The following is a 13,367-nucleotide window of genomic DNA, read 5'->3' on the forward strand; positions in this document are numbered from 1 at the left end:
TGCGCGGTTGTGATGAGTTTAAGCAAGCCGGAAGTACCGTTGGTTGTAGAATATATTGTGCGAAATTCCAGTTTTGAGATGTTTTTAAAACTGTTGCACGTTTGTGATAATAATTACATTAAATGATTCATGTGTTCAGCACATGCAAATACGCAAAGTGGCTTTGTAATATGTACAGATTTCCTGTTCTATATAGAGGATATCAGTTGAGCAAGTAGGTGGGTGTATGGTGTATGTAAATTCTCTATTTGGTCTTTTTCTCTATTTGGTTTCTAGCGGTCATGTAGCAGGATGTATCTTGCAAAGCAACTTTCGGTAGGTGCGTTTTTTTTATATTTGTTACTTTTGGTTAGGGCGGTTACGGAACATTTATTGAGTAATAGCAGTTCAACTCTATTCCGCCTGAGATGAAGCATACTTACCAGTACATTTTATCTCATTATCAGGAAAGTAAATTAATGGTCGAATGTAGTTGACGGCAACTTTGTTGCTTGCAAGTTAAAATTAAAACAATTTAAAAACACATTGCTACATTTAAAGTTTCCATTCATTTAAATACTCCTAGAATAAACTCTCGCCGGTCTGGTCGGTCTGGTGGTACAGTCGTCAACTCGTACGACGTAACAACATGCCCGTCATGGGTTCAAGCCCCGAATAGACCGTGTCCCCATACGCAGGACTGACTACCCTTCTATGGTAACAATAAGTCACTGAAAGCCAAGCTCACTCCACTAGTGGGTACTGGCAGGCCTTGACCGACAGCGGTTGTTGTGCCAAAGAAGAAGAAGAATAAACTCTTCTTCAAAATTCAATCAATATTTTTAGAATGTCTTAGAACAGATATTATGTTACTTACCGCTTTTAATTGATTTTAAATTTTCTTTCAATTCCAAACATTCAACAAATAAACACATTATTTTCTACCAGATTTCGTATATTTTGTATAGCATTATCGGTCTTCGAATAGTTTTGTTTGTATGTTTTACAATATCAGCATAGTTTAGACTGAGTTTGCTTATGTATAATTTGTTTCTGCATTTCACGTCTCGTTTACGGTAAAGATAATTAGTTAGTTTACATGCCCTTTGACTTCGTGTAGTTTTACAAGCACATTAACTAGGTTTACAAGCTTTCTTCCTTCTTTTCCTTGTAGTGCCTCGCATTTACAATATGATTTAATATTCGTTGTTTTCGTATGACTTAATTTTTTAATTTTTTTTTAATTTTTAGGTTGCATTTTTATTATGTACAAATACACAAGATTGTTTTCAAGTTGTATTCCATAGATTGTTTGGATTTGTTCGGCATGTAGCACATTTTGCTTCCATTTTCAAAACAATCTTCATCGCTCTTCCTAGCTTACAAAAAGCATATCTTTGTAGACTCTGGTCTAGTGTATGTCTTTTAAGTTTACGCTACGCTGAACGTTCCCTACTTTGTCTATACCGGGTTGGGAAATTACGTGATGTATTAATTGAACGATCTACGACACAGCAGATGGAATCCAAAGCTCCTTTACACGGGGACATTCCATTAGCCGCGTTGACTGTGGTTGTGTGATTAAACAAGTAATGATCTCATATTATCAAAACCATACATTAGTGAACTCTAAAGTCACAATTTATAGAAGAAAAAATAGTAAAAATGTAAAAAAGAGATTAGTATGGTGAAGCAATAACAGATGCATATTTTTTTATTCTGTTTGCTGAGTGCTGCAAAGTGCTAAGCCGTGTCTCATTCTCTTTCTACAATATTTTATATGGCACTCTGTTAATGGATACTGTTAGGCATTGACTTACACTTGTACTGCATTCATTTCAGCGCAGTTTCTTTTTGATGAAATCTCAAATCAAGATAGAGCTTTTTGGTAGCCCTTTTGAAATCACACAACAAACAAAGGGTAAACAAACGCAACCAAAATGTGCGCAAAATGTACATTATCTACCGATCAGATTAATGTATTGCTGTGCTTGGGCTGTGATGATGTGTTAAGCATTATTTCGAGCGACATTAATTGTTGTAAAAGTCGAACAAAACATCTTTCACTATGACTGCTACAAATTAAAAATAAAGCCCGCGATTTCTATAATTATTAAAGGTTTAACGTTACTAAATAAGTTATTAATGACTAGAAGAATTTATTATAATGCATTAAAATAGATGAACGAATACGGCTTCGTAGTACGAGCGGGAGCATTGTCGAAAAATAAAACAAATACGGAGATGAAACTAGAACACAACATGTACATGACTGTTTCTGTTGGCAGCTGGTGGATGCGATAGTCTTGCAAAGACTTTGATAATAAATATTATGGCTGGATTTTATAAATTACTTCCATACAAACGTTCGTTTAGCGACCAAGCAATATTATAAAATTGAACGTTCACCGATAGAGTTCCTATTTTTTATACTACCGAGTTTAGGCTTGCAGAAGTGTCGGATTCATTGTTGCTTCCTGAAACTTCGTGTATTATTGTCTATCATTTGTTGAGTGTGGAAACAAGGTCAAGCTTTAAGAATCGTTTGCCTCCTACCACTAGCACTACTAGGACTATTTGGTATAACTTGTTTTCGGTGTCGTGTTCTACTCGTTCGTTATGGGCAGATTTGAGTAGATTTTAGACACTAAATCGAACTCGTTCGACTCGTCAAAACTAATATCTGCGCCATGGGAAAATCGTTTAAATCTTCGTCTAGTCGCTGATCTCAGCTGTCGGTAAGTGTGTATCAAAAGTTGTATGTGTGCGTCTATAGGTTGTCCCTTTTTGTCGCTTAGCCCTCTAATTAGTGTTGTTCGATTTCTGAACTCCTGAGTAAGATCTCGCACAAGATGCTGATTTTGCTGAGTATTGCTACGTCTACGGTGTTGGATGTCAGTACAAAGGTACAGTCCTCTTTAGAACGTTATTTGGAAATATTCTTTAAGTTATACTTTTGCCTTAGCATCTTAATCTGTTGCAAGTTCAAAAGGATAGCCATTGTTGGAGTAAGGCTATCGTCTAGAATCAGATTCATTCGGTTGCGCAGTTCTTTTGTATGAACTGAAATACAGTTCTTCCGAGAGCATTATACGCATGGAAGTTCTGCTACAGATCTGAATATACACAATACGCTTACCACCGAACAAACAAATACAGCATAGATTCTAATAAGTGCTTTGATTTATTTCGAATTTCCTGCTTGCATGAACATATACATCGTGGACATAAAAAATTGAAGCCATTGGGATAAGGACTATCGCTTACTTATAGCGAGTGAGTTGACGGGCAGATGAGTTTGAAATACTATTACATCATACTTATTCGCTAACTATGTACACGCAGTAACAGCAGAACAAAATATTTGCACAATTTCCGTAGGGACACTGGATTGAAGGACATTGGATCATATTTTTTCCTTTGGTCAACCAATCGTTTAATGTATGTTTATCGTGTAACCTACAGTTATGAACGTCATGGAATCCCCTTTTACCAAGGGCGCTGGAAGTTATTATAGCCAAAAGCTGTGAGTGATCATTGTCTCTTGTGTGTGTGTGTTTTGTTTTTTTTTCGAGTGTGATGAGAATTAGCGGCATTGCAACGAAAAGATTGTGTAAAGTAATGAAAACAACAGTGGCACTGTAAACAAAAAGCAAAGCATTGGACATTGGGCAGGTTCTTCGGTGGCTTAAAACATTCTGCAAAGCATACGCAAAGCAAGGTAACAAACAACTTGAATCAGCTTTGGCAGTATTATCTAAGCGATACCGCCAACAATAGGAAAATTAAAAAAATCAGTCTCTACCGTTCCTTAGTGGTTTGTCACCGCGTTTGAATGAGATTTCTCTTCCTCCTCTTCACTAATCATTGCTGCCAATTCGTTCAATGTGTTCATATCACCAATGTTTGTTTGTTAGCGCTTTTTTCCTTTTCCTCGGTGACAAATCATTGCCCAGCTCCCAATCTGCACTGTGATGAGGTTTTAATTTGGGACTAGTTCAAGTTTTTTTTTTCGTTTACGTGCCTATTGGTTTGCAGTATACCTCCAAGTCTCCGATCATAGATAGAGCAAATGCACAGTGACACCGTACAGAGCGAGAGGGCTTAGGCTAAGGAAGTTACAACAGGACATTGCTTTGTAGCGGCTGCGTTGCTCGGATACCGAGCTGGTGGGGAGCAAATCATGCCAGGAAGAAGCAGTAGGAGATCCTGGAACTGAAAAAGAAACAGCGGAATAGAGAAGAACAGGAAGGTTTCGAATTAACGCGCGACGCTCATATCCCACGCACAGACGAACAACGGGTACGATAGGTACGATATTAAAATACATACACGCACACACACGTACACCTAAGATGATGAAAAGAAGGAAAACAATAGCACACACCACGATCAAAATGCACAGCCACAGGTTATGATGTTTCTGGTGATGAGACATGCGACAATTCATGATGCTACTTTCAAACAGACGCAAGACAATACGACAAACAAAACATGCACAAATCACACAATGTTTTCAACCACCTTAGGGATCATCTTCAGTCACTTGATCTTTGCTTTACGATGTTCCCACATGCTGCTGGTAGGTTGACGTGCGCGAAGAGGAGTGTGTATTGCGAGCTCGTCCCGTTTGGATCAACGCTTTACCAACTTGACGAGAGTTTAGGCATGCTGCTGTTGCTGAAAACAAACATTACTTCAAAGATTACATACACACAGACAAGGAAAACTACTACAGAAAACAGTAGGTTAGAAATAGACATTTCGATGATGAAAAATAAAACTCATGCAAAACAATTATGCAGGACATGCTGGAATTAGATTTGCCTAACGAATGACATATTTCAAGATAGAGAACTTGGGGTACCCTGAACTCAATCAAAACACACATGCAACAACTAGACGACAACTGGTAGTTATGTTCAATATTCCTTTGTCGAGACATCTATCGTGCAGTTGATAAAATAAAAGACGATTCGAACTAACCACAAAAAAACTGAATCCTCTGGAAATTGAATCTATTTGTTGGTTGGATTGAATCTGGTCTATTTGTTTGTATTATGACTTCTTGTTGATCGACGCAAGATCAGGTTAGATGCATGCATGGTGCAAGTTTCAGGTCACAAACGCGATCTTTTACGGACTGATGAGAAACAGGGACATGAGCGGTGCGATTTTTACGTTTCTTAGGATTGTCAAACTTTGGGTAATAAAAAAATAACGCAAGGCAAACGCTCTTGTATCTATGATCGCAAGACGGAAAATGAAGATAGTGGGAGCAAAGACAAAAGAAGAAGAAAATGCGCATTCCGATTTCGCCTCCAGCCGAGGATCATTTCGGCAAGACCATTCGAGTCAAGACTGTCATCTTAGAAGGTACTGTACTAATTCCAGCACACATGTGCCATTCCATAACAATGGCCGCTTTAGCGGAATGCGTCAGAAGAAGTGTGAAATGTAGTTGAGTTTTGCAAAAGTAGCGTCTGTTGGAGTAGTGTTTGATTTGTGTTACTAGTTTGCTTGCTAAAAGTATGATGCTTTTGAGTTTAGTAATCGAACCGCCACGTTTTGTCAGTACTATTCTGGGACATGCATATCGGAGGCATGGTACTGATTTCAGTGTTGTTTTTTTCCTAACTGCCAACGCTACTACCACCTTCCTAAATCACCCACTTGAAGAGATTTTGTTAATATTCTAATGATTTAGAATTTGTTGTGCTTTGTTTGTTTTCGGAGCGAAAGTGTTCTTCGCCCGGCACGCAAATGGTACGATCGGTAAGAGTAACTAATGCAAGACACTAATTTGTACGGCCAAAAGAAAGTACTCAAAACTCCATATCATCTAAATCTTCCTCGTCCACAAAGTTGATTGCATGACCAGGAACAGTAAGCATACCTTCGTCGAGGTCGTCCAGCTCATCCACCAGCTCGGCGGACGCTTGTAACGCTTCGTCCATATCGAGCTCGGAGTCGTCGGATTGTTGCGACGTGTCCAGCAGATCGTTGCTTACCGTCGTTGGCCCGGACGTCGGTCGTGCTGTCACCAACGGAAACGGTGTCGTGGGCCGCACTGTCCGCGCGATCATCAGCGAGGCTGGTTTTGGATGGCTCAACTTGCTCGTTACTATACTCGCCCCTACCAACTTGATCTTGGCCGGACTGGGTTTGGCCGAATTGCCACCGGTACCATTCCGCTTACCGTTTGCCATTTGCTGCTGCTGATTTTGGGACTGCTGGTTAGGTTTCTTCGGCTTTCGAGAGGGACCACCGCCCGTTGGTCCGGTGTTACCGCCGGACGGGGGCTGTGTTCCATTACGCGGTCCTCCCGGTAGCTTCTTGGTGGGTTTCGGCTTCCGGGCATTTGGTGTTGCTGTGAGTTGGGCGGACGGTTGACCCGGACGGACGGGTCCACCGTTGCTAATACTTGCTATTAGACTATTTGCACTGCTGCTGTTGCTAATACTACTACTGCTGCTGCTGCTGCTGCTGCTGCTGCTGCTACTGCTGCTACTGCCGGTGACGTTGTTAAGACTGGCTGACTGGTTGGTGCCTGCGCTACTGCTACCTACAGAACTATTTCTACCGCTAGGACTGATACTGCCGCTATCACTACTAATACTACTATTGCCCCGGGATTGTCCCTGGTTGGGGCCTGCCTTCTTCTTACCACTATTTGTACCACCTACGCCCGCGCCTGGTGCACCCGGTCGAAAGCAGTGCTCTCCCGGCACCTCATCTTCCCGACATTTCCGCCGCTTTTTCTTCTTCTTCTGTCGTAGCCCCTCCTTCTCGTCTTTGCCCGCAGTGTTCTGCTGGCCATTCTTCTTACCACCGCCACCACCACCACCACCTGTCGATGTAGCGGCTGCCATACCCTTCATAGGGCCGGCCTGTGCCCCACACACCGGCCTAGGACGCATTTCCTTAGCCGTTAGCTCCACCAACGGTTGGCCCGTTTCGCACAGGTGGTTGAGACCGTGGCGTACGTGGTCGGCACCGAAGAGCCGCGAGATCAGCTGCTCGACCCGATCGTGGGCTACCGTTAGGGTGAGCGCCTTTGTGTAGGTGGCCAGCTTGCCGAGTGTTCGGTTCACCGGGATCTGAATTTTGCGCGGTTGGCCCGTTTTGTTCAGCGCGAGGTAAAGTGTTCGGCGCGCGTTCGAGTGTTGCGTAGAGGAATAGGTGTTGTAGTGATGCTGCTCCATCTGCTCGTTGAAGATACAATCGTCGGTAAATTCCTTCTGTAATGAAAATGGAAAAGAAAAAGGAAATAGTTGCGTTAGATAGAGCAGTTGGCGTATAAAGCTCAATTCAGTGCAAAGTGTGGCGTCAGTCTCGCACGTCTGTTTAGCATCGTAATTAGCCGCATCCGAAAATTGCAGTCCACTTTGTTGTGGCCGCATGCCTTTTAAGTGCACAAGATAATCGAGTTAACGCCATCGACTTAATGTCTTAATATGGCCCACTGTACTGCCGGGCTCTAGCATTCCGGTGCAGTTGACACCGTTTTAATCATTTGCATCATTTCGCGTAGACACGAATTAATTAGAATACATAATTGCTTGTGCGGCAGTGGGCTACGATTGGTGAAGGGGGTTGATCGTTTGCACAGGAATGGAAGGCATATGTCGCCAGTAGGATGCACGAGTGTAGCCGTTAAATGATATTCTTCCGGGATGTTTACTGTCGGTGAAATTCAATCTGCCCCATTTGGTCAAGTGGCGATCTCGTGGAAGGAATATACCAGAGACGAGACGAGAGAGTGTGATATGACAAGTGCATGTGCGCATGAGAAGGTTTGTTACGAACGTTTGTTCGCTTGCACTTTGAAAACCTTTGACTTCCCTCATGGCGTCTGCTTGTCCCATTCTACGGAACCGACCTTCCAAGAACTCGATGGCACGCTGCTTCGTTTCAAACCAACATGCTCTGTAAGAGTTGCACGCGTTCCGAGGGCTATCAATGGATTTAAGTCGATTTTCCTATCAGACTGTTCCTAGTTACGGCGATAGGTTTAAATTGTCCCAGACATGCAAGCAACCGTCGCGGATCATAGAATGAAATGGGAACACAGAGAAGAAAAAAGCGAATGGGAAGGAAACCACAAAAAGTACAAATCATCATCTCAATATCCCGTAGCGCATAGGTGTCGGAAGGATCATAGTTTGTGTCCTTCCTTGGTGTGGGATTGAGAGAAAGAGAAGACACACACTCAGGCGAATACTTTGTCGCAGTACTCGAATAGGGACATGGGACCGCCCGAAAACCAATAAAATTTGAATGTTTATTGGACAGGTTGATAAAGGGGTTAGAGCTAACACGCAAAGGGAGAGCGTAGTTAACGAGGCGATCAAAGGAAAGTATTATTAACAATCAATATTGGGACATCGATGTCGTTAACGCCACAAAAGGTCGTCACGGGTCCCGAGGACGGATCGTTGCGTATCGTTTCTTTGTCCTTTCTTTTAACGCCATTCCTACACCTTCTCAGTTCCTGCAAGACAGTGTCAAAGCAAGAGCTTAGAGTTAGGGTCCTCGCATTAAGGACTTGTGTTGAAGTTTCTAATCCTGTAGTTTGAGTTTGTGGTGTGAAAATGTCGATTCTTCTCAAGCCTCAAGATCACGATAAAATTGCTCACAAATCGCATGTTATCGAATCTATTCATCCCGCAGAGTGGCATTATCATGTGTCATGATCTTAGATCGGTACCAGATCTTTCGAAATAGTTTTCACACTTTTAAGGACACGTCGACCATCATCCTTTTTGTTGGAGGTAATAGTGATGTCTTATTGAACCGCAATTAATATTATTCCAACCTAGAGTAAACAGTGCAACGCCGACGTTGTTGCTGTTGATCATGCAGTTATTTAACAGTTAATCGAGTAACGAATATGTAGCAGGTTATTGAATTTAATTTGATTGCGGTTCAAGATAACCAGTGAGATGAAGATAAGAATTGACGCGTACTAACAAAACATCAATCGATCATGGCGCAGTATTGCTACTCAGCTCTATCATGCCCGGTAGCGCCATCCATACCAAAGGTCAACGTCACCGACTCAGCCCGTCCACCTGATACCGTGCCGGTGGTCTCGGCGTCAGTACAGTTTACAACGCTCGTCTTCTGTACTTCTACTTGCGGTCATTGGTTTCCATTTTCACTTTCAACGGAAGCTGCTACTGTTGCCACGATGGCGGGAGCTAGGCAAATAAGTTAGTTAGTTAGTACGTAAGGCAATTAGCTTGTCCATACATCATTGTACACCTTTGTGCGGACTGTGATATTCGCCGTCGTACAGAGCCGAGCGCACTCATTGCGACGAGTTTTATTGCTTAATTTAATTGCGCTTGTTTTATTTGACATCACCGTACGGACGCGGTAGCAAGAGGCAGACGTGCAGGCGGTTATGGAATACAAATTGGTTCTTCTACTGTTGTTCCTTGGACTACCAAGCACACTTGAGCAAACGAATGCATCAGTAGTAATCTAGAATGCATTCTCGACTATCCACCAGCTGTTTGATTGATGAACGCCAGTCGCTTGAGGTAGCCCAGCCGGACCAGTTCCTTGGACTCGGCTAAATACCACTGTCGAGAGGGCGGTGTGCATCGTGCCGGACTCAATCAGGCGTGAAATGATCGAGACAGCAACACATACTAACGAGAACGGCTGGATAGATGGTGGGTCGGATTGACAGATGGTATCGGGTCTGTCAAATGGTCGCATTCTTTTCTCTTTTTCTTTATGACCACCCAGTCTTTGCACACCACTGGCCAATCGAAATGGTTGGTGTTGAGCCTTGCCACCGTGTTCCGCTTATGGTACCATTCACAACACATGCCTGTTGTGGGACGGTTAGAAGAAATCCATTACCACCGTACGAAAAGCCTTCTCCTTTACGGAGCAGCATAATGAAGATATAAGCTTGACCGTACCATCCTCGCTAGTTGGGGATGGGAATAAATTACACTCATTTATGATTATTTATTGCGATGCTTTTTCTCGCAGCTAAGTGGCTTAACTACTTTGCGGCTAGAACGGTCAAAAGCGCACAAGCTTTAGAGGCTGTCTAACAGGGTGAATGGGGAAGTTTGTTTTGCGTTGAGTATGGTGCAATTGATGCATCAAAAGAAGACCCTATTGGTTCGTGCAATGCAAAATGCCGTTTCAAGATGGAAAGTAGCATTGTATTGTTTTATTACTATGATGCAAACTATTATCGGTCGATCAACCAGTTACGATCATATACCGAGAAGTGCAAAATAGCATAATAAATAATCAAATGACACGGGTTCTGATGATTGTTTTGTTCTGATTTCTGCACTTTGTGTACAAATGTATTCGAGAAATCAGTGCATCATTTTGTTTCAGCATTGATCTTTTTTTTGTGCTCTGTTTGGTCTCTTTATAATGAAAGTTGTATTTGTTCCTTTTTCTATGCTTCTTTCGGAACCATTCCTATCAGTAACTAACCCGAAATATTACCACGAAACTACATATTCTTTCCACACCCTTCTATTACAAGCTAAACAGCTTAAAAATGGGGACTTCCGCTGACGCAACTTTCGATGAGAAAAAAATCCAATGAGGCAGCTCAATCGAACCGCGTCGTTGATAAAAAAAAATAAAAATCTGTCTTGTAACTGCGTCATCGTTCCTCAATCAAGATGCATAGAATTGGTTGCCCTTTTTAAATATTTTGCTTTGCTGTTTTTTCGCGAATAGCGTGATTAAGATATGTTTCCTTTTTTTTGTTCGCAATTCCGAAGACCTTCTGTGACCATTGGGTCTGCTTGCAAAAGGATTACTCGTTGGGGAAATAAACATTGAAATATTGATATGAAATAAATCTTCTGTTGCTTGCTTCTTGTCCGTTTCTTCTATTGTCTTTGGAGAAAGTATAAAACCACCATCTGAATTGATCAATTTTGGAACGGAATTGGGATTTTATTGTGCTATTCTCTCTTGATTATATCTTCATTACTAAACGAGTCATAAATCTTAAAGCCCTTCAAGGCCAAATGCAATTCGATATTTTTAAAGAAATACAAAAAAAAACAAAAGATTTTACTATCGGTATGCTTCGAGATGCACTTCGCTGATTTCACTCACACTGGATTGGACCTACCTTTTACGAGCCCATGGATTTGAAGAAACTTGATAACTCCTAAGATAGGAAGGACAAGGTTCACAGGTACTCTGCTAGCTTATCAGCTGCAGTGGGTGAAGCTGACCAATCAATTAGCCACGCTTATGCAATGTTGTGTTATGCGAATGGGAAGATATCGAATATTAGGGTTTGATATTCCAGCTATCACATAAGAGACTTGCTAGGTTTAAGGGCCACAGTTGAACAGACGACAGTGAGTGAAAGTGAATGGGATCAAGCTGAATGGTAGTTTTGTTATGACGCTTACGATTAGGTCAAAATGTTCAAATTTCTGTGTTTTAATCCGCTTTGAATACATTATCACGCGACATAGCAGTGGTATGAAATGAGGAGGTAAATTTTCAATCGTAGGACACTTTTGAGAGACTGTAATCTTTGTGATCAAATTAAGTTAACTGTATAGGTAATTTTAAACCTTTTTTTAAATAATTTCAACAATTTATAGCATAACCTTTATTTCATGTGATATTGAGGTTTTGATATCGGTATAGTTGTATCATACATATTCTATAATATCATAGAAACTCATTCACGCTTATAGATAAAAAAAAACTACCAGTTTACTAAAAAACTGTCTAGTCATGTGTCGAACATTGAGTTTGGCTTTCATCTGGTATGCTTTAGATCCCCAGCCATATTTGAATAACAAATTTCATTTACGGTTAGCGAAACACAACGCAAGAACTAACAAAAACCATGTAAATGGCCCGTGAAATGGTAACGATCTTTTGCAGTTTGTCCCGCTGATCGAAAACTGGTCAAACGGCTAGCGAAGCGACTCTAGATGCTAATTTACGTACGTTGTTGACTTTTGTTTATAATAGCATTTCGGAAAAGGCTAGCGCTGTTTGTTGATAAAGAGCAAAAGTGGAACGTAAATAAAAGTGTCACTTCTCTAGCGTCTTGTTTATGAGTTGAGTTTTCCATAGATTAAGGGATTCAAGAATCCGGTTAAAGAAAAGCAAATTCCTATTGCAAAAACGTGTCTTAGAAATGGACATCAAACAAACATGAAAAAATGGCTACTGCAAACTATTGCCCTCACGTTTCTAACCTAATGAAATTTCCCGACTGCAGAGATTTCCAACCATTGAAAGTACTACAGATCAGTGACGTTTCTAATTGATGGCATACCATTAACGAAGATCGGTGCCAGGTCGAACGTCCCGCGATGATAGGAACTAATTCATTTGCAAAACCCGTACTTAGTACAACATGTCATGTTCTGTGTGAGTCCGCAAATACAGTGTGCAGCGAACATTGTTGCACTAAGACTCTTGCTTCATAGATACTGTGCTTGCATAACTTCATACACATTACGCACCGAGGTCTATGTGCCAGTGTCAAGCATCGAATAGCAAAAACATAGGGTTGGTTGGCTGAAATTTGTTGATTCTTTAAATATCATTATTCAAATACATTATTTTATGATTATGTTGTAGTTGGGATTTTCTATTACAAAAACCTCTATGTTTCATACTCATCAAACATCAAACTATGTCACCATCACAGACAGTAGTTAAGTGCAACTCAAGTTCCACAAAACGTGAGCTGACATACCTGACGCATTATTGCCGTAAATATGAAACCATTCGTAGATGGGGGCAGTGCACCAGTCGATGAGTAAGTGTTGTCGCACATTCAAACGACATCCTAGACACACTTTTTTAGCCAAAAATAGTGAGTGCGGTTGACGAATGGGAATGCCGTGTAAATAGATTATTTTAGGAATATACCAATCGATTTTTGTTTGTTGGTGTGCGATATTTGCGTTTGCTTGTAATTGTTATAATGTGTAAGTAAACCGTTTTTTGGCATTTTTGCAAAGTTGATAATGCATGATGTGTTTTATCAATTATATTTAAACATAAAACAACGTATTTCGTTTAATTTCTGACTTATGTTGGTCAAATGTGCTAAAAGCATTTTAACTAGGTTTGAAATGAAATCTACCCAACATACTGAACCTTAACTGATGCCTCTTCAAATAATTTACACCCCAAAGGTCACTTTAAATTTTACAACGCAAACGTAAAACCGCACATTCGTACTAATGGTATCGGAGTCCTCGGCAAGCATCCCGGGTCAACGACCGACACGAGCCGGCGTGCGTAGAAGATTGCGTATGCAAAATCCGTTGAACCATTCTCCACTGCCGGTGCGTATGTCGCCCGTGTTTGTTGTTTCCTTCCCCCTTTTCTCCACGCACGTTTTC

At 41.3% G+C, this 13,367-nt stretch overlaps 1 protein-coding gene across 8 annotated transcripts in view; it reads right to left on the reverse strand.

Annotated features, from left to right (window-relative positions):
* Positions 1 to 913: 913 nt before the first annotated feature.
* The window catches only part of LOC4577440 (uncharacterized), a 58,185-nt gene continuing 45,731 nt past the window's right edge, over positions 914 to 13,367 (reverse strand). For 6 of the 8 annotated variants that reach the window (XM_061650234.1, XM_061650237.1, XM_061650231.1 and 3 more), the window contains 2 exons: positions 5,876 to 7,220; positions 914 to 4,194 (listed from right to left, as the gene is read on the reverse strand). In XM_061650234.1, coding sequence (XP_061506218.1) covers positions 4,037 to 4,194; positions 5,876 to 7,220 — 1,503 coding nt within the window. In that variant the 3' untranslated portion in view covers positions 914 to 4,036. Of the gene's footprint in view, positions 4,660 to 5,875; positions 7,221 to 13,367 lie in introns of all 8 variants that reach the window. The other 2 variants (XM_061650239.1, XM_061650238.1) reach the window with 2 other exon arrangements.

This window comes from Anopheles gambiae, chromosome 2 (assembly GCF_943734735.2).
Source record: "Anopheles gambiae chromosome 2, idAnoGambNW_F1_1, whole genome shotgun sequence".
In the NCBI taxonomy this organism is placed as follows: domain Eukaryota; kingdom Metazoa; phylum Arthropoda; class Insecta; order Diptera; family Culicidae; genus Anopheles; species Anopheles gambiae.